Source organism: Pleurodeles waltl, chromosome 4_1 (assembly GCF_031143425.1).
Source record: "Pleurodeles waltl isolate 20211129_DDA chromosome 4_1, aPleWal1.hap1.20221129, whole genome shotgun sequence".
In the NCBI taxonomy this organism is placed as follows: domain Eukaryota; kingdom Metazoa; phylum Chordata; class Amphibia; order Caudata; family Salamandridae; genus Pleurodeles; species Pleurodeles waltl.
This window is the reverse complement of record NC_090442.1, coordinates 856,806,575-856,833,898: the sequence shown is the minus strand read 5'-3', so window position 1 is coordinate 856,833,898 and position 27,324 is coordinate 856,806,575. Positions and strand designations below refer to the sequence as shown.

The 27,324-nt window shown below is 43.8% G+C and overlaps 1 protein-coding gene across 2 annotated transcripts in view; it reads right to left on the bottom strand.

Annotated features, from left to right (window-relative positions):
• Positions 1-27,324, bottom strand: part of CEP290 (centrosomal protein 290) — a 1,276,764-nt gene that overhangs the window by 1,113,397 nt on the left and 136,043 nt on the right. For both annotated transcript variants that reach the window (XM_069229617.1, XM_069229618.1), the window contains 5 exons: positions 24,836-24,882; positions 15,479-15,622; positions 7,966-8,019; positions 5,501-5,653; positions 5,218-5,400 (listed from right to left, as the gene is read on the bottom strand). In XM_069229617.1, the coding sequence (XP_069085718.1) occupies positions 5,218-5,400; positions 5,501-5,653; positions 7,966-8,019; positions 15,479-15,622; positions 24,836-24,882 (581 nt within the window). The remainder of the gene's footprint in view (positions 1-5,217; positions 5,401-5,500; positions 5,654-7,965; positions 8,020-15,478; positions 15,623-24,835; positions 24,883-27,324) is intronic.

Sequence of the window (27,324 nt, the reverse complement as noted above, 5' to 3'; positions counted from 1 at the left end):
GCGTGTCCAAGATAGCCCCCAGGAAGGCTATCCGAGTCGAAGGTTATAGTAGTGATCCTCGAAAAGGCGTAGGGTTGCCTTGACGGACCTGCGTGCTGACTGGGCATCAGGAACTTTCACTAGCCAGTCATCTAGATAAGAAAAAATCCGGTGTCTCTTTCTTCTCAGGTAGGCTGTGACTGGAGCCAAACATTTGGTGAAGATTTGCGGTGCTGATCTTAGCCCAAAGGGAAGTACCTCGAATTGAAAGTGTCTGCCGTCCAGCACGAATCCTGTGTATTGGGTGAATGGGAATATGGAAGTATGCATCTTGAAGGTCTAAGGAAGACATATAGTCTGCTCTGTTCAGAAGTTGTAGGACGTCTTGTAGCGTGACCATCCGGAATGTTTGATTATTGAGGTATTTGTTTAGCTCTTGCAAGTCCAGGATTGGCCTCCATAAGCAAGATTTTTCAGAATGAGGAAGAAACAGGAGTAGAAACCTTTCCCTCTCTGGGAATAGGGTACAACTTCTATTGCTCCTTTGCTCAACATGGTCTCCACTTCTAAGCTGAGCAGACGAAGATGACTTTGTCGAACCTGGGGTGGAGGCGTTATTGAAGGGAATCTGAATTAATTTTAAGAGGTGTCCAGATTGAATTACATCTAGCACCCATTTGTCTTTGGTTATCGGACGCCAGCGCTGAATATGATGTTTTAATATTCCGTGAAAGACTGTAGGGGAAGAGTGGGAGAGAACCGGCTGAAGGTAGTCATTGTCTAAGGGTAGTTTCTTTAGATTGTATTCCAGACTTGTCTTTGTGATAGGGTCTGGTGTAAGCTGCTGCGGGCGGTTCTTTCTGCTGATACTGGGGTCTAGAAGTGTGGAAAGTGGTGGATTATGATGGAAATCTATAGTGCTGATATCCTCCACGAAAGGCAGGTTATCCTGTTCCCCTGGCTCCACGAAAAGGTACTTTCCTATTCTGCAGAGTGGCTAATGATCTGGCAGTCTCAGTGTCTGACTTCATGGTCTGAAGAGCGTCATCGACAGGCTTCCCAAATAGCACCTCTCCGTCGTAGGGAAGATCTAGAATTTTTGTCTGAACTTTGGTTAAAAAATTAGGGGCTTTGAGCCACCCTTGACGTCTTAAAACAGCAGATCCAGCAAGCAGCCTAAAGCCCATGGCAGTGATGTCAAGTGCACAGTCTATGATTTCCGCCGAGGAACGTTGTCCCTCCATGAGCAACTTTTTTGCCTCAATCTTGGAACTCTCCGAGAGTTCTTCCAAACAGTGAGACATGTCTGACCAGAGCTGTCTGTCGTATCTGCCAAGAAGCGCTAGAGAATTGGCAGCTCGCACCACAATGGCAGACAATGAGGAAAAACGCTTTCTAATGTTATTCAGGCGTCTCCCGTCTTTATCTGGCGGTGTGGTTAACCGTGTAGAAGGATTCCTGGAAGGCTGCTGTGCTGCCTGTGAGATGACTGAGTCCGGTTTTGGGTGGCCGGTGAGTCAAGCAGGAGCATCATCTGTGGACTTGTATTTTTTTGTCTAACTTAGGCAGCACTGGGTTCTGCATTATCTTCAAACTCAGGCTCCAAACATGGTCAAATATTGGGATAGCCCTAACCATTTTCCTGTGAGGTTCTTTGAAATCGTACAGGAAACAAGCCTGCTGAGTCGCAGTCATCGGCAGATCAAATCGCGTGGCTGCTCTTTCTAGCAGGTTGTGAAAGCCACCGATATCCTCCGGAGGAGATTCCACAATAGGTGTCGTAGGAGAGGCAGGTGCTAGAATGATATATTCATCCCTTTTATCATTCAGTGTATGGATTTCTCCTTCCTCACCGTCTTCATCCGAAGCAGTTTGACCCTGCTGAGGTACAGACTGAGGAGAAGCATGAGGTCTAGGAGGAGTTATAACCTGTGGTTGTTGAAACTGCTGAGGGGTTGATGGTATAGCGGGAATCATCGGCTGATGCATGATGTAGGCATTGGTGGAAAACGCTCCCTATAATCTGCTAACATTGCTTGCAAGTCCAACACTAAGCCGGGAGTGAGAAATACCAGCCCCTGTTGTTGCTGTTCGTAATATTGCTGGTCATAGTAAGAGTCATCATCATCTGAGTACTCCTGACATTTGACCCGTAGTTGAGAGGGACTGCTGGCCACCCCACAGAGTCCATTCTCCTCTGAGTCCTCTTCATCCAAAAGGTTCGAAGGTAGCAGACTCAACAGCTTACTAGGAGATGTAATTGAGGGGGTCAAGGGATACTTTTTGACCTTTTTTTGACTAACCTACTTCGTCGACGAGAACAGACCTAAGGTAGAGGGTTTCTTTGCTGTTATCTTGATCGTCGATGAAAGGTGGGTTGTCATCAACGGTGGCGGTGTCGACAAAGTGATCATCGACGGAGGCATCATCGACGAGAGTGTTGTCGATATAGGCGGAGTAAACGGTGGAACGGTCGATGTGGCTGTCATCTGTAAGGCCGCTGTCGTCTGTGGAGGTGCTGACAAGTGTTCTATCGACAGAAGCGTCGACGGGAGATCATCGACAAGACGAGCAGCGTCAACGAAGACTATAGTGGTGGTGAGGAAATAGGGCACCCCGTCAACGAGGATGACCAGACGGTCGATGAGGATTCAGATGTAGCTGCCATTGACATAGACATTGTGATGACGGTAGATGTCGTCGTTGAGGCATGGGCCGTCGATGGAGATACCGCCGATGATGGTCCCGTCGACGGTGCAGAGGCTGGCTTTTTGAAGGTATGCTTTATTCTGAGAGGCGGCGTTGGGGAATCAGAGATGGTTTTCTTTCCAGATTTTTTGTAATCTGAACCCTTTGATTTCCTCTTTTTTGATGGGCTACATATTTTTGAGGAAGCCTCGGATTACTTTTTTGGAGCTTTTTTAGGTGGTTCGTGAGTGGCTGACATTTCCTCAACATGTCTCTTCATGGGTGTCTTGACGACAGACATAGAAGAGGAGGCAATGTCCTCATCAGAGACCGGATTGTCTCTGGATTTTATTTTTGTAGCCACAAATGAGAAGACGACCCTCTCTGTCCTTTAGGGTCTACGCAGAAAATGTCCTAAATACCTTGCAGTCTCTGGATTTATGGTTAGGATATAGACAGTATATGCAGTCCTTATGCTGGTCATACACATGCAGCCTCTTCTTCATGCAGGTAGCACAGGCTCTAAAAAGCCTTTTCTTGGGTGTCTCTGACATGGTTGTCGGTTTGAAGCACCCAAATGTAAGAATTTCTGAAGGGAAAAGATAATCCAAATTCCTCAGAACAGATTATCTGAGAGAAATACTGAGCAGAGTTCAGAGGAGACTCCTAAGCACAACGTGCAGTGGAAAATCTGAGGGAAGTCAGCTCCTCACAGGAGGGTTCTAGAGGATGGTGTGGTCTGATTGGTTGGCATTAGAGTTTGGTCCTTATTTACAAAACAACTGTGATGTGTTTCTGATTTTAAGGCCTAATTCACTTAATATTTATATGCACTTCGGCATAACTTCTGTATTACACCGGGGACTCCCATCTCGACGATGGGGAAGGATTCAAGCATGTGACTCTATGAAAGGTCCAATACTGGAGTAATTGAAGTTACAAAGACAGTTTTGCGAAAAAGGGAGAAGACATGTCTACTAACATAATGGATATTAATTATTAAACCTTACAGACACCTTTATTTGGTTTACTATAAAGAGGGGAACACCATTCCAATTCACTGCAGACATAGAAGGGAAATACAACATCTTAATTAGAAATTAAGTCTCCCACTTGAAAATTATTATTTTTGTTCATTACATGGAGAATCCTGATTACAGTATTTAGTGGATTGAAGGCAGCATCCATCAATTTGCTGGCTTTGCTATTAGATGTGCAAGGTAAGAACAAACCAGCTTTAACTCTCTTAGTGTTAAAGAGCAGTCTCAAACAAGGGTTAGAAATGAAAAGACAGGAAGAGATTTGTTTCCTAGTCAAGCTCCTGATGGACAGATAACGTGAAATCCATGACGGTTAGAACAAAGGTAAACTTTTCAAAACACCATAGACCTTTAGCTGTGTGTGGTTTTAATATTTACCAATTACAACTAATGGCTGATGTTTTCCATAGAAGGGGCAGTTCTCTGTAAGCATTGTTTCTGCAGAAACTGCATTTCTGATAGGGAGGCAACCCTGCTGGACACGGAAGGCTCACAGGTGAGACACTAACTGAGACTAATCCACAATTTGTTCTGAGAAATTAAAAAAGGAGACTGCTGAATTAAAATCTGTCGAAGTTACAAACTTTGTTAGTTGCCTGTGATTTCAGAAATGATAGACCAATCAATAATGGGTAAGGATATTGATTTGAACCTATCATGCCACAGACAACGGGGAAACAACAGTGGGGTTGATACATAGAGAAGCAGTGCACTCTTACCCATCTCTGAGGATCGTGAGGAAAGGAATGCATGGAAATGCCACCAAAAAGTGTGTTCAGTTGGTCTGGGGTTTTTGGTTGGTGAGAGTGTCTCCCACAAAACTAGGATTGCACCAGCAGGAAGACAAGCCATTACAATGAGCAGAGAAGGAAACAGAATACATCAGCACTTAGCCAAGAAAAACTCTTCCATACCCACAGTTGGACAGAGGGATAGAGAACAAAGTCCTAGGATTCCCACTATTCTGTTACCAGTGAAATATGACTGAATGAGAAATAATGCGTCAGACTAGTCCACGAGTCAAGGCATGGTGATTACTGATCAACACCCAAGATGGTTGAATACAATGAACCATGCCATCCTTCGAATCCATTTACATTTACACATCTACACACAAGACGTCCTTACATGCTTGTGGTGACATATCCACAACCAGCCAGGCATCCAGATAATAAGTGAAAATAATATTTCACACTTAAAAAGATCCCTTGCCCCATTACACAGGAAAGTATCTCTTGTACATGGTGACAAGATTGTGCCAGGAGCATTTTAAATACAATGTCATGATTTACAACATACTATGTTGAAAAGCCGAGATTTTTTTTTTCTGTGGATGATAAAAGTATATTTCCAAGCAGTTATTTTATTTGAAAATGGGGGTTATCAAATCTTCTTAAATACCTATTCCTGAAACTGATTTGCTGATACTGCTCCAGTAACTTAACTTATATACAAAAACACAGTAGAACCAAATTAGGCCAAATTACAACCAGGAATATCCAATTCTTACCTGAAGTCTGTATTGTTCTTTTTCTTTTCGTAATTGGTCCATGGCGCTATCAGTTTGTTGCACGACAAGTTTCATTCTGCTATACTCATCTGTCATCTTCTCCATTTCCTGAACAGATTCTTCCAGGTTCTTAGTCATCTCCTGGTTCTGAAGTTCCAGCTTTTCATTAGCTTCAGTTAGATTCTATCATGCAATAGAAAAGTTTGTATATAATAAGATATAAAAACTTGCACTCACCAACTGAAGTGTTTTTCAACACTCACTAGCAACATAAGGTACTGACCTGAATTTCATCAAGATACTGAACAAGCTCCAAATTCTTTTTGGACAGCTGGGCCCTGTAGTCAGCATCTCCACCTCGACGTGACATGAGAGTTTCCCGTTGGGAATCGATTTGTCTCTGGTAGTCATTGACATCCTGTCTGAGTTGTTCATTCTATTGGCAAAGTAAAAAAAAAAAAAAATTGTGCACAATTTTCAATCTGCAAGAAATAATCAAGCAACTAACACTGGGAACAGAAAGCACTTCTATTTACAGAAATGATAAACACACCTACACCTAGATGGATGTCATTAGTGAGTCCAAGTTTCAAAATGCCTTGTTCCTTACCTTTCTCTTTAGAAGTTTTTTCTCCAAATTAAAAATGAAAGTAAAGGAAAATAGCAGATTACAGTTAGAAATGAAAATGCAAAAGTTGCAAAATAATACCATCAAAACAAAAGGCAAAAAAAATGTTAACATAAAAAAAAGCATTTGTTTATTTCAAGAAACAGTAAATGTAATTATGAGAATACCAAGTTAATTTTACAATATGCTGCACGGTCAAAGGTTTGTTATAGAAAAATGCCCTACACTGGTTTATACATTTGGTTTAGAGCTTAACTGTGTTAGTTATCTTAATCTGTAGCTAAACTCCCTTTTCATGTATTTTATCTTCTTATGCAATTGGCACACAAATTGGCAACAAAATTAATAAAGAGCCAATGTTAATGGTTAAAAAAATCACAGACACATATGATGATCCCCATTTAAACTGTAAAATTATAGCTGCAGTACATCTATTTGGCAGTTTAGAAAATGAACTTACTTTAGCCTGTCCCCAAGTTGCAAATGGCACTCCATTATATTCATATTATTTCTACAGGTAATAATCTAATACTATATTACAGATACGGATTTGTTTTCTCACACAGGTTAGGCTCTAAAGCATGCTGATATTCATGGTGGTGTAGGACTTGTTTTTTAGTTCATTACTTATTTTAAGCCCTATCTAGAACCATCAACCTCATTTAACTAAAAGACAGTTAGGTACTTAAAACCTCCTGATAACAGAAGAATGGTATTTTCCACTGATCTCAAGTAAATATGACTCCAAGCAAATAAAATAGTTGGATAAAGAAATCGATGGTGCTCTTTCAGTATCACCACATGAAACATTCACTTCTGAACATTCTCATTGAAAATACCTTTATCGTTCTACTTCACCGACTATGAGCTCTTGGCTAAGTGGGTGAAACTGGGCAAGAGTGCTCTAAATTAACATAATATCTGATGTGAATCGTCCACCAAGTGTGAAGCCACATTTTAAGTCAAAAAGCAGTTGTCTTGCTATTCTAGCCTTCTAGTCCTTAATACAACGGAAGACAGTATTGCCAGGAAAGGGGCGCTTGATCACATATTCTTTCTATATGATATTGTTGAAGTTTCTGATATCAGTAACTGGGAGGGGTTTGGTGGTAGGGGGAGAAACAACAGTAATACTCCCTATTATATGATTTTGGCGAATAAACTCCTTGAATTAGTGTTTCTGCATCAAATCACACCTGTGGTGTTTCACAATGTCCCAGTGAAACACTACAACTTGTACGTTTAGAGGGTCCACTAACTTCCATTACTAGCCTCATCAAGATCACTGGGACACTCAGAATGAGCACTTCAATGTTACCTTCTTTTTATTCTACTGGTTTCAATAAATACAGAAAAAACACAAAGCTCAGTCTGGACAATCCGGTAATCTCTATCTGTGTTAACTAACTAAATAATATAATTTAACACACTGTACATCCCACCATTAAGTTTAAAGAAAATATCTACCAAGAGGATTATATGGGCAGGTGCAGAGACGAAGCAACACTGGTACCAGCACTGATCATTGATAAAGGACAGAACAATTTGTCTCAGTAAAATTTGTCCTCAACATACATCTATATTATGGGGCTGCCAATATTATCCCCAGTTGTGTAGCTCCCCTGCCTGATGTTCACAAATGCAAATGAAAAGCAGTTTATAAACACCTGTCAGGTGTTTGGGTCAGGCACAATATGTCCTTCTTGCCATCATAGGTCAACACATCCCATTAGGCATCACAAGTGTATACAGCTTGGCATGGAGGCAACGTGCACCCAAAATCAACATTTGCAACTGCAAACGTAGACAGAAAAAGGTTTCTTTCTATTTAATTTCCTGAAGTTCTCTTTGGGCAAACAATATTACTTCCAGGAATGCTTAGACCACCATAGTAAATATTACACTTTACAACCACTCTTAAGTAATGTGGTTCTCTTGCAGTACTTACCATTTAACACCTACAAAACTATTCAACTTACGTGCAAAGAACCACGTTGCTTATGGGACCATACTGTACATTTTCTGAAAAGAAAAGTGGCCCTAGGGAAAAAAGCTCTTTATTTTAATATACAATGAAGAAAAAACAAAAAAAAAAAAAAAAAAAAAATCTTATTGCCAACCTCTCTTCTTAACTTGCTGCTTTCATTGTCGGCTTCCTCATTTCGAAGAGCAAGCTAAAACATAATAAACAATAATTAGTTTGAAGAATTTACATAATATATGGAAACATTAACAACTTGCAGCAACAGTTTACCATCATGAGTATATTTGGCATATAATTCGGAGCCGTCCAAAACAAAACTCCTTCGTGTGGAGGAAGTTCAGAAGACCATGTACACAAACAGCAGTTTCTTTTCAAAATTATACTACATGTTTCTAAACCTGATGTGCTCTCTTAAATCAAATTTACCTTCACAATTAATTACTCCTAATTTCCCCAGGCTTTGGCTGGACCATTTTGAGGAATGTTTGGCCTGCCGTTTATTGAATGGAGCAGCTGAATCTTACAGACCATTTGTATAACATTTCTTTTAGCAAATCTGCAAATATTCACGTCTTTTCAATTTGGAGATTTCCCAACAATGCTGCTGCTGTCCTTGTGTCCCTTGAAAAATAAATGGTGAGTCAACCTAGCAGAGAATGATTTGATTCTTATAACCAACCAGAAAACACACCATCACCCTATCATTAGCATCAACAGCTGACAATTACCCAGCAGATGAAGCAAAATGTTTTTGCTAGTAGAGTCGTGGTCTTTTAATTGGGAATTTGCTCTCTGCTATGCTATTTAGTTCCACGAGGGGCATCCATATCGTGACCAGCCTACAAACACCTTTCTGGGTAATTATACTGAAGATTGAGTTACACATAGCTGCGACTCACGATTCTGCAATTTTAATCTCTGGATTAATCTAGATTTGGAAACTGCAGAGATTAAATACATTCTTGCAGGAAGTGAGATACAACAGGCAGAAGCAGGTAAAGTACCTGCTACTAGTTACTCATGCTATATGTTAAGACACAGGTCAAGACATTTCCCTCAATATCATTGCTGGAACCTGCGTACTGCTACTCTGTGACTGTTACATTTCTTTTTTTACAAGGACATTGGTAAAAAGTAATGTAAATCTTACAAACCTTACATACATACTGATTTGCACTGACATTGTGTAAACCACTGTACATTAGTCTTCACTGTATCTGGAAACTCACAACTGTTGTCTTTACTGGGAGTAGATATGTGCAGTCTTATCTCTATGACACATCTAATAGTTTCCTGTCTAAATTGAAAGAGCCTAGTGTTCCATACACAATGTACAGAAGAACACGAATTTCGTTTTTAAATTCATTGTTTGGAGGATAAATTTATATTGAATATAAATGGCATTCAATTGCAGTCCGGAATTTTACTGTATGAAATTTACTTAAAAGTACTAGCAATCCTTTAAGTTGTCCATGAGCTAGGTTTAAATCCTTTTCATATCGAAGCTGCACAAAGGTTTGCACCTGAGCACGGTAAAGAATTTTTCCAGAACTGTTTTTTTGTACGTGGTTCTATTTCCTTTTTAAGAGCGGAAGTCATCTTTGCCTTCTTTTTTCTAAAAGCAAGCTGAACATATTAATATGCCCAATATTTAAATTTCCATTTACATCACAGAAAATAGCTTATAGTGGATTAAAATGAAAATGTCACTTACCCAGTGTACATCTGTTCGTGGCATCAGTCGCAGTAGATTCGCATGTTTTGCAATAGCTCGCCATCTGGTGTTGGGCCGGAGTGTTACAAGTTGTTTTTTTTCGAAGAAGTCTTTCGAGTCACGGGACCGAGTGACTCCTCCTTTTGTCTCCATTGCGCATGGGCGTCGACTCCATCTTCGATTGTTTTTCCCCGCAGAGGGTGAGGTAGGAGTTGAATTGTAGTAATAGTGCCCATGCAATGGAGTGACGAAGTATGCACGTATTTAAGGTTGAGATGATACATATATAAATAGTTGAAGGTAACTTCCAAACTGCTACAGGCTCCCGGGGAGGCGGGTGGGCACATGCGAATCTACTGCGACTGATGCCACGAACAGATGTACACTGGGTAAGTGACATTTTCAGTTCGATGGCATCTGTCGCTGTAGATACGCATGTTTTGCATAGACTAGTAAGCAGTTATCTCCCCAAAAGCGGTGGATCAGGCTGTAGGAGTGGAAGTAGTCTGAAATAATGTTCTTAATACAGCTTGACCTACTGTGGCTTGTTGTGCGGATAACACGTCTACACAGTAGTGCTTGGTGAATGTGTGAGGCGTAGACCATGTGGCTGCCTTACATATTTCTTGCACTGGGATGTTTCCTAGAAAGGCCATGGTAGCACCTTTCTTTCTGGTTGAGTGTGCCCTTGGTGTAATGGGCAGCTGTCGTTTAGCTTTAAGGTAGCAGATTTGGATGCATTTAACTATCCATCTGGCTATACCTTGTTTTGATATTGGGTTTCCTGCATGAGGTTTTTGAAATGCAATAAATAGTTGTTTAGTCTTTCTGATGTTTTTTGTTCTGTCAATGTAATACATCAATGCTCTTTTGACATCTAATGTATGTAGTGCCCTTTCAGCTACGGTATCTGGCTGTGGAAAGAACACTGGAAGTTCCACTGTTTGATTTAGATGGAACGGTGAAATAACCTTTGGCAAAAATTTAGGATTGGTCCTTAGGACGACCTTATTCTTGTGTAGTTGTATAAGAGGTTCCTGTATTGTAAACGCCTGAATCTCGCTTACTCTTCTTAGGGAAGTAATGGCGATGAGAAATGCCACCTTCCAGGTTAGGAACTGTATTTCGCAGGAGTGCATGGGTTCAAAAGGTGGACCCATAAGTCTAGTTAGGACAACATTTAGGTTCCATGAAGGAACAGGTGGTGTTCTTGGTGGTATAATTCTCCTAAGGCCCTCCATGAATGCTTTAATGACTGGTATTTTATATAGGGAAGTTGAATAGGTAGTCTGCAGGTATGCAGATATTGCTGCAAGGTGTATTTTAATGGAAGAGAAAGCCAGGTTAGATTTTTGTAAGTGAAGCAAGTAACCCACTACATGTTCTGGAGTTGTGTGTAATGGTTGTATTTGATTAATATGGCAGTAGCAAACAAACCTCTTCCATTTACTTGCATAGCAGTGCCTGGTGGATGGCCTTCTGGCTTGTTTTAAGCATTCCATACATTCTTGGGTAAGTTGTAAGTGCCCGAATTCTAGGATTTCAGGAGCCAGATTGCTAGATTCAGCGATGCTGGGTCTGGGTGTCTGATCTTTTGGTTGTGCTGTGTCAACAGATCTGGCCTGTTGGGCAATTTGATGCAGGGTACTACTGATAGGTCTAGCAGCGTTGTGTACCAGGGTTGCCTTGCCCAAGTTGGTGCTATTAATATGAGTTTGAGTTTGTTTTGACTGAGTTTGTTTACCAGGTAAGGAAGGAGAGGGAGAGGAGGAAAAGCGTAAGCAAATCTCCCTGACCAGTTCATCCATAGGGCATTGCCTTGGGACTGTTTGTGTGGGTATCTGGATGCGAAGTTTTGGCATTTTGCGTTCTCCTTTGTCGCAAACAAGTCTATCTGAGGTGTTCCCCAGAGTTTGAAATAAGTGTTCAGAATTTGGGGGTGAATTTCCCATTCGTGGACCTGTTGGTGATCTCGAGAGAGATTGTCTGCGAGTTGATTTTGGATCCCTGGTATAAATTGTGCTATTAGGCGAATTTGGTTGTGAATTGCCCAACGCCAAATCTTTTGTGCTAGCAGGCTTAACTGCGTGGAGTGCGTCCCCCCTTGCTTGTTTAGATAATACATTGTTGTCATGTTGTCTGTTTTGACGAGAATGTATTTGTGAACTATTATTGGTTGGAAAGCTTTTAGTGCTTGAAAAACTGCTAGAAGTTCTAGGTGATTTATATGCAGTTTTGTTTGATGTACGTTCCATTGTCCTTGTATGCTGTGTTGATCGAGGTGTGCTCCCCACCCTGTCATGGAAGCATCTGTTGTTATTACGTATTGTGGCACTGTGTCTTGGAAAGGCCGCCCTTTGTTTAAATTTATGTTGTTCCACCACAGAAGCGAGAGGTAAGTTTGGCGGTCTATTAACACCAGATCTAGAAGGTGACCCTGTGCTTGTGACCATTGTGATGCTAGGCACTGTTGTAAGGGCCTCATGTGCAGTCTTGCGTTTGGGACAATGGCTATGCATGAAGACATCATGCCTAGGAGTTGTAGTATCATCCTTGCTTGTATCCTTTGTGTTGGATACATGCGTTGTATGATGGTGTTGAAATTTTGAATTCTTTGTGGACTTGGAGTGGCTACTCCTTTTGATGTGTCTATGATGGCTCCCAGGTATTGTTGTACCTTGCGCGGCAGAATTTTGGATTTTGTGAAATTGACGGTGAACCCTAGTTTGAAGAGGGTTTGTATGATATGATTTGTGTGATTTGAGCACTCTATTAACGAATGGGCCTTGATTAGCCAGTCGTCTAGATATGGGAACACATGTATTTGCTGCCTTCTTATGTGTGCAGCGACCACCGCTAGACATTTGGTAAAGACTCTTGGCGCGGTTGTTAATCCGAAAGGCAGTACCTTGAATTGGTAATGTATTCCTTTGAATACAAACCTTAGGTATTTCCTGAGCGATGGGTGTATTGGTATATGGAAATAAGCATCCTTGAGTTCTAAAGTTGCCATGTAGTCGTGTAGTTTTAGCAATGGCAATACTTCTTGTAGTGTGACCATGTGAAAGTGGTCTGATTTGATGAAAGTGTTCACTACTCTGAGGTCTAGGATTGGTCTCAGCGTTTTGTCCTTCTTTGGTATCAGAAAGTACAGTGAGTAAACTCCTGTGTTTATTTGTGTGTTTGGCACTAATTCGATTGCATTCTTTTGCAATAGTGCCTGCACTTCTATCTCCAGGAGATTGGAATGGTGTGTTGTCAAATTTTGTGCTTTTGGTGGTATGTTTGGAGGGAATTGTAGAAATTCTATGCAATAACCATGTTGGATAATTGCTAGAACCCAAGTGTCTGTAGTGATTTCCTCCCATGCTTTGTAATAATGACTTATTCTTCCCCCCACTGGTGTTGTGTGGTTGGGGTGAGTGACATGTGAGTCACTGTTTAGTAGTAGGGGTTTTGGGGCTCTGAAATCTTCCTCTATTCCTAGGGAATTGCCCTCCTCTATATTGTCCCCGAAAACCTCCTCTATACTGTCCCTGGTAACTGGACGGTGTTGCTTGTGAGGTGCTGGCTTGTGTGCTCTGACCCCGAAACCCCCCTCGAAAGGGTGTTTTACGGAATGTGCTGTAATTGCCTCTGCTCTGCGGGGAGTAGAGTGCGCCCATGGCTTTGGCAGTGTCCGTATCTTTTTTGAGTTTCTCAATCGCTGTGTCCACTTCTGGACCGAACAGTTCTTTTTCGTTAAAAGGCATATTGAGAACTGCTTGTTGAATCTCTGGTTTAAATCCAGACGTTCGGAGCCATGCATGCCTTCTGATAGTTACAGATGTATTAATTGTCCGTGCAGCTGTATCTGCAGCGTCCATGGAGGAGCGGATCTGGTTGTTGGAAATGGTCTGTCCCTCCTCAACCACTTGTTTTGCCCTATTTTGTAAGTCCATGGGCAGATGTTCAATGAGATGTTGCATCTCGTCCCAGTGGGCTCTGTCATAGCGCGCAAGTAGTGCCTGGGAGTTCGCGATGCGCCACTGGTTTGCAGCTTGTGCTGCGACTCTCTTACCAGCTGCATCGAACTTGCGGCTTTCTTTATCTGGGGGTGGTGCATCTCCAGATGTGTGGGAGTTGGCCCTTTTCCTAGCTGCTCCTACAACGACAGAGTCTGGTGGCAGCTGTGTAGTGATGAAAACCGGGTCTGTAGGAGGCGCCTTATACTTTTTTTCCACCCTTGGTGTGATAGCCCTACTTTTGACCGGCTCCTTAAAGATTTCTTTTGCGTGCCGGAGATACCAGGGAGCATAGGCAGGCTTTGGTATGAGCTGTGGGTGGAGGAGAGTGTGTTGAATAAAAAATCATCCTCGACATGTTCTGAGTGGAGGCTTACGTTGTGAAATTGTGCTGCTCTAGCCACTACTTGAGAATACGCGGTGCTGTCCTCTGGTGGAGATGGCTTCGTAGGGTATGCCTCCGGACTGTTATCTGACACTGGGGCGTCGTATAGGTCCCATGCGTCTTGATCTTGGTCACCCTGGCTTATGGTGGTGTGAGCTGGGGAGTGTGATGGAGTTTGTGCTGGTGAGACGTTAATCACGGGCGGAGGAGAGGGTGGTGGGGTAACTCTTTTCACCACTTTTGGTTGTGGTGTCTGTTCAGTTTGGAACTCCAACCTTCTCTTTCTTCTAATGGGGGGAAGGGTGCTTATTTTTCCTGTCCCTTGCTGTATGAAAATACGCTTTTGCGTATGGTCCACATCAGTTGATTGTAGCTCTTCCTCAAACCTATGCTTTTGCATTTGGGAGGTTAGCGAGTGCTCTTCTGTATAAGAGCCTGAAGCTGGGTCGCTTGCAGTTTGTTTCGGCACCGAAACCCTGTCTGCGTGTTTTTTCGGCTCTGAGGTGACTTTTTTCTTTTTCGGGGCCGAAGCCTCTCGGCGTCGATCTTCTTCGGTGCCGCTGTCTCGGCGTCGAGCCGTGTCCACACCGGCATCTCGGTGTCGAGGCTTGTCTCCAGCACTTTCTCGGTCGCGAGAAGGCTGCGTGCCGGTGTCTCGACCGGAGTCGGACGATCTCGGCACTGTTTGGGCCTTTTTTGGTGCCGACGGTCAGTCACCGAATTTATGGGTGGAGCCATGGCCTGATGGCAGTGGCGTCCCCTGGGCCTTGTAAATCTTCCTCTGTGTGGTTTTCGACGTCTTACTCACGGTTTGTGTCTCGTCGAATCCTTCGGAGTCCGATTCTTGGATCGAGAAGGTACCTTCCTCTTCTTGTTCCTCGAACTCTCGGTGGGCTGTCGGCGCGGACGCCATCTGAAGTCTTCTGGCTCGACGGTCTCGGAGTGTTTTCCGGGACCGGAACGCACGACAGGCCTCGCAGGTGTCTTCACTGTGCTCAGGTGACAGGCACAGGTTACAGACCAAGTGTTGGTCTGTATAGGGGTATTTATTGTGGCATTTGGGGCAGAAACGGAACGGGGTCCGTTCCATCGGCGTTCTTCAGCATGCGGTCGGGCCGACCAGGCCCCGACGGGGGATCGAAAAACTACCCCGAAGGGCACCGGAGCTCTTCGATCTTCGATGCGGTGTTGTATCTAACTACGCCGATCCCGAACGCAACAATACCGACGAAAATCTTCCGAAATTAGCTATCTTTCCGTTCCGAAACTCGGAGCGACAGGAACACGTCCGAACCCGATGGCGGAAAAAAAACAATCGAAGATGGAGTCGACGCCCATGCGCAATGGAGACAAAAGGAGGAGTCACTCGGTCCCGTGACTCGAAAGACTTCTTCGAAGAAAAACAACTTGTAACACTCCGGCCCAACACCAGATGGCGAGCTATTGCAAAACATGCGTATCTACAGCGACAGATGCCATCGAACATTGAGTTATGACGAGGGCCCTTTTCTACCAGAAACCTGCAGTGGGCAAATATTTTACTCACTTGTTCATTATTCTTTTTCTCTTTTTCAAGCTCTTTTTCCATTTCTGCAAGCTCCCTGTCCTTGTGCTCCAACTGTTTCTCGAGCTGACGGATTTCATCACGCAAAAAGCGGGTATCACGGCCACCGGTGGACAGCTGTGCACTCTGTAAAAAAATAAATTAAAAAAAATGGAAAATAGAAAACAAATATGATGTGGTTCTTTAAAAATAAGCAAAAGACAATCACATGCTTCATTATCAAAAATCAAATCTATTTCCTCCTAAACGTTACACAAAATTCACAACTTTCCTTCCATTCAGCATATGACATTTGTAGTTTATAGCCTTTCTGATAATAAACAAGATAGCTTTATCACTAAGCTGATTTTCACAGCACTAACTTAAATCTGTACTATAGAATAGTCAATAAAAGTAGTTGTGATATGAGGAGCGAGGCTGGGAAGAGGCAGGGGACTGTACTGAAGAGAGGACGCCAACGAAACCAGAGAGAGTGAGGACAACGAACACCAGAGCATCTTGGCAGCAGATCCGGGTGACCTGGAGCCGGCAGAAGTAAACCTAGGAGGCAACCAGAAAAAAGATGGGCAGCGAGAACGAGGATCGGAGAGCATCAGGAAGAAGACTCACTGTTCCACACACACAGTGACCGGAGAGAGGGAAGCACTTTGGTTCCAGCAGCCACGGCCTGACTCCAAGGCAGTGCCTTCAGGCAAGTGGGCACATATCTGGTTACTGAGTGCTTGCACGAACAGTCACAGTCACTTGGTGTGTTGTATTATATACAATAGAGGGAGCACCACAACTTGTGATAACTGAATGCAGGGGTCACAAAGGAATGGGAAACCACTGCACTGAAATTTGTGGGTGGGAGACTGACTTAAGATACATTTCTGACTACTTTTATTTATATTATTATTATGTTTCTCCTAGGATCATCCACCTTGTATCACAAAGACTCCAGGGAAGGAGGGGACTGCAGTTATTAGAAGACAGGACACAACCAACAGGAAGGACATACCAAGGCATTATTTTTCCCAACAATATGTTTTCCCTCATAGTGCACTAATAAAACAACATTCTTAACTTCCAAAATGGGTCGGTGTCTATCTGTCCCTTCTACAGTGGTGTTTGAAGTGGGATTTTAATATCCCAAGGCGACAGACCTATCTCAACCACAGAAGACATGGTAAAACAGTTGGCAGAGGGACAAAGATGTTTGCAGCTTATAGTAGAACAACAGGCCCCGGCAGCACAACAAGATAGAAGGAATCTGCAGACTGCTTTAAAATCGCAAGCTATTCTAATAGCCAGTAACCAGTTGGCACAAGATACAGCCATCTCAAAGTTAACAGACGCAACTGCTAATGCTAAAGTACACATCTGCACCTAGTACGTTCCTACAAAAGTACCAAGTAGAACAGGACCTAGATCTTTTTAAAATTCATTTTTAAAGAGTGGTTGCTACTGCCTCCTGAACGTAGGACACAATACATCGCTTCTCTTTTTTCCGGAGAAGTACAAACCACTGCTAGCCCTTTGGGAATGACACTATGTGCAGACATAAAAAGATAGTACTAGAAGGCTTGGGGTATGACCCAGAATTTGACCAGGCGAAGTTCAAAAACAAGAAGTGGGGACCCAACGATAATCCTAGAGCCTGGTTTTATAGTCTGCTATACCTAGGAAAAAAGTGGTTAAAACCAACCACTTCACGTCAGAGGAAATCATCAAGAAAATGTATCTAGAATAGTTTTTAGAGGCCTTGCCAGGGTCCATCAGGGCCTGGATCAAACAACATCCTAATGTAACTGTTACCATAGCCAAAGAGTTGGCACGTGTTTACCACCAATCTTCTGACTTTAAACCTAACGTAGATAAAAAAAAAAAAAACTCAGCCTATGTCAGGGGCACTCTGAAATGTACCACGAAACCTAATTCATGTATCACTTTAAGGAGAAGGACATAAACCCAAGTACGCCTAAAAGAAAGAAGTCAAAATTAGAGAAACGACACGATAAGCAAGTGTTTGCTAGAAATTACAAAAGTAACACACGTTCTGCATTTTCCTTCACAGATGGAGATCAGGAACACCAGCACAGTTTCAGGGTGGTGCTAAGAGATGACAACAATCTAGCTCAGGCTTGAGTCTGAGCACAAAAGGAAGACTGTAACCAGTCAGGACCCTATTTTTAATGCCCAAATGGTTGTTGTATTGTGTCAACACAAAAGTGAATGATAAGAGAATTCAGTTGTTAGTTTTCCTTTGTTGTCGTCAACAAGTTTTGACCTAAGCACATTGCCAGGTAGGGAGAAGACACTACAAGCAGGAGAAGACGGAGGAGTACCAGTTGAGATGATTCTATTGGTCAAGGGTGTATTCCGATGTTAGAAGGTATTGTGCTCCCTGCAAAAGGTGGCAATTATTCAACCCCACTAGTGAAGCTGAAACATCCCTCTGAACCCTTCCCATTATTGACCTTTCATTATCAAGAGTTGGAATGGACCTAGTGGGTCCTTGATACCTTCCTCTAAAGGATATCAATATATCGCTGTTCTAGTTGACTACGCTACCAGGTGCCATGAAGCCATACACTTGACCAGTGTTACCTCCTCAGTAGTGGCTCAGGCGATGTTTAGTGGAGAGGTACAACCAAACCATTAAGACAAAATTAAAGAAAATGGTGATAGAACCTGGATCTGACTGGAATAAAAAGTTCCCTTTAGTACTCTTTGCCATTTGCTGCCACGTCCAATGTTCTACAGGGTTTTCCCCAAATGAGTTACTGTTCATTACTGTTCATTACTGACAACCCCTTACTCTACTTGACATGGCTGCCGAACACTGGGAGGAAGCAAAGAATGGAGGAAGGGATTTACTCGATTATGCAGCCAAACTAAAAACCAGTACCACTGACCTCTGGGAGAAAGTTCAAGTAAACCTCGAGAAATCCCCAAAAAAGCAAACAAATCATAGATGATAGGAGACCTTAACTCCAAGAGTTCCAGCAGGGGGATAAAGTATTAGTATTATTGCTGTCCTCGAATAAAACTGTTGGCAAAGTGTCACAGACACTTTACCATGCTGAAACAGCCTATCCCAGTCACATATTATATGTTGGTACCTCATTAAATGAAAAGGAAACAAATATTTAATGTAAACTGTAGGAAGTTAGCCTGGTGTGTGATGAGCACCTATGTTGTTATCACCTTATACCAGGTCCAGGTATCCCCTATTAGTGAGGTGTAAACAGTGTTTAGGAAGCCTGGGCTCTCTAGAGGTAGCTGTGGAAGAGCAGCCAAGACTTATCTAGGAGACTTGCAAAGCTTATGCAATGCCACGACACACAGCACTTACACACATGAAAGAACCACAGAGTGTTATAAAAATAAATGTACTTTATTATAGTAACACAAATACTAAAATACTGTATAGGCAATACTCCACTAGGAGGTAAGTAAGCACACTAATCTACACACATTAGAAGTCAGTGATTAGCATAGAAAGCAATAGAAACAGTAAAAACAATCGCAAAAATAGTGAAGGCCCTGGGGGGAGTCCAAACCATATACTAAGTGAGTGGAATGTGAGAGGCAGTACCCACCCAAGGAAATGGAATCTATACAGGGGAGCTAGAGGAACTGGGAACCTCAAAAGGTTAGTACCAGGGCGCCCCCCCAGCGACCAGGAGAGAAGAGGTAAGTACCTGGCAGTTCCCCAAATCCACAGGTAAGGAAAAGGACTGTGCGAGACCCAAGCAAGAATGGAAGAAACCAAAGGTGGATCCTGGCACAAGAGAACCTGCAAAAGAAGGGGACCAAATCTAGTTTAAGTTAGAGTGTCCAGTTGTGGCAGGAGCCACTACCCACCCTTCTGGAGATGCAGGACCAGGTCGACAGTGAGGACGACAAGTCAGCTGTGCAGCACTGGAGCAGAAGAAGAGTTCCAAAAGAGATGCAGGCAATTTCCCACGACAGAAGAAGAGTTGCAGTACGTCATTGCTGCTGGAAAACCACCAACAAGCCTTGGCAAAGGCAAAAGTCGCAGATGAAGAGTTGCAGAGCTGCCTGGACCAGCAAGGTCCAGGAGGACTCAACCCAAGGAGGGGAGTCGCTGGTGACCTTCAGCACTGAGGAGAGTCAGAAGACGAGGATGCAGCCACCACAGGAAACTCACAGGCAGCAGGCACAAGAGTCGCAGTGAGGCCCACTCAGCACACCTGGAGAGAAGTGGAGCACCAGGTAGGAGACTGTGCTTTGCAGGGAAGAGTGCTGGAGGCCGGGGCTACATGAGCCTGAAGATCCCTTGGAAGATGAGCCAACAAGCCTTGGTAGTTGCAAGAGTCGCGGTGTACAGGGGTACTGTCCTACAACGAGAGGCAAGGGCTCCCAAGTTAGATAGCTGTTAAAGAGGATCGAGGGGACCACTCCAGCCCACCACCTGTGTTGCAGGATCCACGCAGTTCTGCAGGAGAGAAGATCCATGCAGCGGGACGTCGTTGCAGTTGATGTCTGCGGATGCAGGGGAGTGACTCCTTCACTCCAAGGGAGATTACTCCTTGCTTCTTGTTCAGGCTGAAGACTCGTCACCCTCAGAGGATGCACAGCCAGGGAAAGGTTGCAGTTACTGGCAGGAGCAGGAGAAACATTGCCGGAAAAACAATGTTGCAAAGTGGAGTCACCACTGGAGTTGCAGATTGTTGGTTCCTGGAGGGTCCAGCTTCAGTCCCTGTGGCCAGAAGATGAAGTAAACAATGCAGAGGAATCCTGCTGGAATCTTGCACTTCGATTCTGAAGACCCACCTGGGAGGGAGACCCTAATTAGCCCAGGAAGGGGGGTTGATCACCTAGCAGGGTGACCACCTATCAGGAGGGGGCTGTGACGGCACCTGCCTGACCTGGCCACTCCCAGGGGCCTCTGCCCACCTTGGATTCAATATGGCAGAATCAAGTGGCGACCTGGAGGAGCTCTGGGCACCACCCCTGGGGTGGTGATACACAGGGGAGTGGTTACTCCCCTTTCCACTGACCATTTCCAGGAGTCCCTGAACTGGTGCAACCCGGTTTATGCAAGGAGGGCATCAAAAGTGCCCTTCAAAGCATACTGTTGGCTTGGGGAGGCTACCTGTCCCAAGCCATGTAACGCCTCTTTCCAAAGAGAGAGGGTGTTGCCACCCTCTCCCAAAGGAAATCCTCTGTTCTGCCTTCCTCTGCTTGAGCAAGCTAAGCAGCAGGAGAGCAGAAACCTGTCTGTGAGGTGGCATCAGCGTGGGCTGCCCGGGAAACCCAAGAAGACTGGTAGGAGCAATGTGGAGGGTCTTCTAAGGAGACCCCAGAGTGCATGGAATCATACAAACAATACTGGCAATAGTACTGGAGTATGATTCTGACATGTTTGATACCAAACATGCCAGGTTCGGAGTTACCATTATGTAGCTGTACACAGGTAGTGACCTATGTCCAATACAAGTGTAAAATGGCTTACCTGCACTTACGAAGTCCAGGAAAATGGAGATGGAGTTTGTAGGGGCACCTCTGTTCACACAGAGGTGCCCTCACACACAGGTACTTGTACCCTGCCCTCTGGGCTAGGAGGCCTGCCACAGGGGTGACTTACAGTGACCTGTAGTGAAAGGATGTATGCCCCTTTTTCACGCAGGCTGCAAAGGCAGGCCTGCAGACACATTTTGCATGCGCTTCCATGGGTGGTATAATATATGCTGCAGCCCATGGGGGACCCCTGGTGCCCCAATGCCCTGGGTACCTAGTTACCATATACTACGGGCCTTTATGGGGGCACCAGTATGCCAATTGTGGGGTGTGCCAAGTCTAAGCAACTAAATTTAGGGGAGAGAGCACAGTCACTGAGGTCCTGTTTAGCAGGATCCCAGTGGACACAGTCAAAATACACTGACAGCAGGCAAAAAGTATGGAATACCATGCCAAAAAGAGGGTACTTTCCTACCTAAACCTAAAGAAGTGGGAGGAACCAGTAAGCGAGAATGTCCCACAAATAGGTGCACTGTTTATTACTGATTCCCAACCTCTAAAAATCCACTTTGTCCCTACCCAACAACTCAGGGAAGTTAGTAGAGTAAACTTTGAATTGCATATTAGTAGAGAACAGGATAAACAAGTACAAGAAATTCTTGACACATTTACAGACACATTTTCAGGCAAACCCCAAAAGACACATCTGGTCTAGATGATATTGTTACTGAAGGAAACTGACTGATTGGCCTATGGCCCTATAGAATCCCTGAAGCAAGGCGAGTGGCAGTGGAGAAGGAAGTTGACAATATGTTAAAGGAAGCAATCATACAACCCACAAATAGTGCTTGGTTTCTCTTGTGTCTTGGTACCAAAACTTAATTGCTCCCTCACGTTCTGTATTTCTGCCAACTCAATAACATATCCAAGTTTGATACTTATTCTATGCCAATGGTAGATGAAACAACACAATTAGGAAAAGCTCAAAACCTATCCACTCTGAACTCAACAAAAGGTTATTGGTAGATTTCACTAACTAAAAGGGCCAAAGAAAAAACGTATTTCTCCACATTTTCCGCTTCTACCAGACTGAGGTCCTACCCTTTGGACTTCACGGTGCGCTGGCAACTTTCCAACATCCAATTAATCAAATCTTTAGCCCACATTGCCAATATGCAGCTGCGTACCTAGATGATATTGTTGTCTTTAGCCCAACTTGGAAGATGCTGTTTTTAGGACACTCAGAGAAGTTGGTCTCACTGCAAATCCAGAAAAGTGTAACCTGTCACTGACTCTGTCCATTATTTGGGTTACCAAATTCAGACTGGTGTCATCTGTCTCTAGGGTGATAAAGTAAGAGCAAATAAAGACATACCCCAATTCTGAACAAAAAAATATGTCAGGTCCTTTCTAGGATTGGTAGTATATTATAGAAGGTTTATAGCCATTTTTTCTGCAATTGGCTTCTCTTCTGTCAAATCTACTTTCCAAAATCTGTTTGCCTTACAAACAGATGCTTTTGAGTAATACTAGTAGTACTATCCCAACCTGAGACGGCTGGTCAGAGGGGGTTGGAGGGGCTGTTTTCTATATCACCCGGAAGTTTCTGCCACGAGAAACTAAATATGCCACCACTGAAAAAGAATGTTTGGCAATAAAATGGGCTGTGGAAGCTATCCAATATTATCTGCTGGGGTACCTCTTTGTTCCTTTATTTTACTCAGCGTTCATGCTCCTTTGGTTTGGTTAACTGGCAATAAACATTCTAATGCTTGATTCCTATGTTGGTCCTTAGCACTTCAACTTTTTTTTTTCAGACCAGTCATAGCCTAATGAAGATCCAAACTAAAATGAACTTTTTATCTTTTTATGTGTATCCTGTGGCCCCATCAGCCATCTCAAGAAGGGAGGTGTTGTAACCACATACTCGATTGGAACTGTGAAAATTTCGATATGGCCGCTGTAAAAGCCTCAGAGCCTTAAAAAGGAAACCTTCTAGTGGCCGGGCCCTGATGGTCATGAGGAAACTGGGGCCATGATATGAAGAACGAGGCTGGAAAGAGGCAGGGGATTGCAGTGAAGAGAGGATGCTGACAAGTGAGGAAACCAGAGAGAGTGAGGACACTGAATACCTGAGAAAACTTGGCAGCAGACCTGGGCGACCTGGAGTCGGCAGGAGAAAACCCAGGAGACAATCTTTAAAAAGAAGACAGAGGGAGAATGAGGCTTGGAGGGCATAAGAAAAGAAGACTCCCTGTTCCACCAAACCAGCGACCAGAGAGGAAAGCACTTTGTTCCAGCTGCTGCGGTCCAATCCAAGGCGGTGGCTTCAGGCAAGTGTGCATGCATCTGGTTACTTAGTGCTTGCAAGAATAGCTACAGTCACTAGGTGTGTTTTATTATATACAACAGAGGGAGCGGCACAACTTGAGGGAATTGAATGCAAGGGTAACAAAGGAACACACACATAGGAAATCAGTGCACTGCGGTTTGGTGGTGGGAGACTGACTTGGGATTTCTTTCCATCTACTCAAACTATTGCTGTGTTTCTCCAAGGGTCACTGATCGGCCTTTTATCACAAGACTCCAGCGAAGGAGGGGACTGCAGTTATTAGAAGATGGGACACAACCAGCAGGAAGGACACGCCAAGGAACTATTTTTTCTCAAAAATCTGTTGTCCTTTAAATAGCACTAATAAAAGAACCCTCAAAACTTCCAAACTGGGTTGGTGTCTGTCTGTCCATGGTTCATCAGGATTCCAAGGATAGAAAATCACAGGACTACTGTTGTAATTCTAGATGTTTTCATAACATTGACTGATTTTTATAAGAATGAATACAAAAATATACATTTACATTTTGCTATCAACCCTAAGTGCCTTCTCACTCCTTTCATTCCCATATGGTTAACCCCAAAATAAAATCAAACTAACTGTCAATTTCCTGGTTCTCTCTCCTGCATTTGCAGCTTCTCATTCACAGAAAAGGAAATTCTTCATTTGCTACATTAGTCTATCTTTCCTTTACTGCGGTCATTGCGTCACTGTCCCTGACCCCCTTATGCCTTCTTATAACCATTACTTCTCAGGGACTATCATTTTACTCAGTGGAGTATTTCAAGCATGATATCCTCTAAAAAAGGCTCACTGTATATTCAGTCAGACACACAAAATATATGAGCAAAAAAATGCAAGGCACATGCAGAAGTTTTAATAGCAACAGAAGGGTAAGGTAAATGCCTTCAGCTTCTTCAACTTTATCTGCAGTTACAAAAATAGCCATTAATAACACAGGAATTTGCAAACAAAATGGGAGTCACGACTCGTAGTTTAAGTATTTGATCTTAAAATGATTGTTAAATCAAATATGGGTATATAAATGTCATTACATTATACAATATATTAGTTTTTAGTTAGAATGAAAAGCATGAAGCAAAATAGCCATCCATTGGAATGGGAGCAGTGGAGAGACTGAAACTAATCTAAAATTGCGCAATATCTGGAAGATCAACTAAGGCGGAATGAAGCCTACAGGCCATGGGTTCAAAGTTGTCGGTGGAACACTTGAGCAGACAAACGTCACACAAAGAGCCTTTAATAAATGTTAACCATCTTCCTCTCAAAGAGCCAGAAACACTGATTTACATAATGGTTTTCCACAAGATTTGCAGAATATCAAATTGGGAGAACGGAGTTACACTATACATCTTTGGAACAACAATGCACAGGAAGATCTGTTGAAATCCTCTTCATAACATTTATGATTTGCCCACGTCACATTATTGGCACTAATTCAGGACCCTCAACTGCAATTCTGATGCTCCTAAACACTTGAAAGGTATGGATACAAGAGAGGTAAAAATGAACATACCTCAAGTTCATTTTGAAGGCTTGCAAGTTTTTTTTTCAGTTGACTTTCTGTAAAGATAAATGACAAGTGGCGTCAGTAAAACCATCTTATGAATGCAAATTGCACATGCAAAAACAACAAAATTAAAACAAGTGATATCCTCAAGTGAGCAACAGTGGTTGATGCCTCCTGTCAAGGGAAGTGCACTGATTACATTAAAATGTTAAACATTTCAAGAATTGAGAGAAAACTCACTATAATGATTACGGGATAAAGTCTTTAACAATGGGCATTGTAGGAAGCTGGCCCAGTGTGTGGTGGACACCTATGGTGTTACACCTTACACTGGGTCCAGGCAATCATCTGATAGTGTTACATTGTCTAGAGAAGCAGGGCTCGCTAGGGTAGCTGTGGTGAGCAGCCAAGATTTACACAGAATGCATGTGAGCACTTGCAATACCACAGTAGTCACACAATAACTTATCACACATGAAAGGAAGCACGCAGTGTTGCAAAAATAAAGGTACTTTATGATAGGCACACCAAACTAGACTACCATTGGTATACCTCCCTCTGGAGGTATGAACACACAGAATATACACTAGTAAGTAGTCACGAAAAGTATAAAATAGCAAAGGTCCTATTGGTCGGCTGTAGAAAGCTGGCCTGGTGTGTGGTGGGTACCTAAGGTACTACACCTCATAAAAGGTCCAAGCATCCCCTCTTAGTGAAGTGTAGGCAGTGTCCAGAAGCCAGGCTCTCTAGAGGTAGCTGTGGATGAGCAGCCAAGGCTTATCTAGGAGACACGCAAAGCTCATGCAAAATCAGTGTAGTCACACATCACTTACACACATGAAAGATATCACTCAGTTGTACAAAAAATAAAGGTACTTTATTTTTGGTCACACAATACCACAGAATACTAGAAGGGTAACCCTTCCGATAGGAGCTAAGTATTACACTAATTGTATACACTAGTAAACAGTAATAGGCATAGAAACGGTTGCAAATAACTAACAGTGGCACTACGGGGAGCCCAAACCATATACTAAAAAAAATGGAATACGAACGCATAACCCCCACCTAGGTAAGTGGAATGTGTAGATGGGAGCTGGAAGTACTAGAAAACCACAGAGGTAAGTAACCCAATACCACCCCCCCCCCCCCAACGACCAGGAAAGCAGGAGTAAATCACTGCAATTTCCCCAAACCACCCAAAAGGAAGGAAAAGAAGAAAAGAAGACACCCAGACAAGACTGGAAGAAACCAGCGGTGGATTCCTGGAGAGGAAGACCAGTGGAGAGAGGTGACCAAGTCCAAAAGTGTCAGTGGAGTCCAGGTGGAGTAGGAGCTACTACCCACCCAGCTGTACTTGCAGGAGCTGGTCAATGGTGATGAAGATCAGGTCAGCAATGCAGCCCTGGAGTCAGAGGAGAGTTCCTGAGAGATGCAGAAGATGTCCCATGCATGAATGAAGATTGCAAATGGGTGTCGGTGCAGTATTTCCTTCAACAAGCCTTGGCAAAGGCAAGCTTGCAGTTGGCGGAAAAGTGGTGCTGCCGGGGACCAGCAAGGACCAGGAGGACTCAATCCAGCAGGGGGAGTCACAGGGGACCCTCAGCGACACCGATGGCCCACAGGAGCAGAGGTAGCACCCAAAGGAGTCCCGCAGCACGAGGACACAGAAGTCGCAGAAGAAGCCCACGCAGCACTACATAAAGGAGAACCACGCAGAGGGCTGTGTGGTGCAGGAGTGCTGGAGCTGTAAGCAGCCTGAAGTTCACATGGAGGAGATGCAAGCTAGCCTTGGAAGCTGCAAGAGACGCAGTGCACTGGGGTACTGTCCTGAGTGCGAAGGCAAGGGCTTTCCTCCACCAAAGTTGGACAGTTGGAATGGAGGACCAAGAGGACTACTCCGGACCACCACCTGTGATGTTGGATCCATGCAGCTCAGGATGAGAGGAGATCCACGCACCTGGTTGTCATTGCAGTAGGTGCCTGGAGATGCATGGGAGTGACTCCTTCACTCCAAGGAAGATTCCTTCTTCTTTCTAGTGCAGGCTGAAGACACACCGCCCTCAGTGGATGCACAGCCGGTGGAAATGTTGCAGAAGCTGGCAGGATCCGTGGGAACAATGTTGCAGACGAGTTCTTCTTGTAGGCAGATTGTCGGGTTCTGGAGGGTCCAGTCGCAATTCCAGAGGCAGGAAGTTGAAGTGGAGGTTGCCAAGGAATCCTGCTGGAATCTTGCAGGCCAAATCAGAGGAACCACCCAAGAGAGAGACCCTAAATCGCCCTGAATGACCACCCATTAGGATGGGGCTCTAATGTCACTTGCCTGGCCACTCAGATGCTCCCAAAGTTCCCGGTCAACCTTGGATTCAAGATGGCAGAACCCAGAGACCCTCTGAGTACCAGCCCTGGGGTGGTGATGGACAGGAGAGTGGTCACTCCTGTTTCCATTGTCCAGTTGAGCGCCACGGCAGGGACTGGGGTCCCTGAACCGGTGT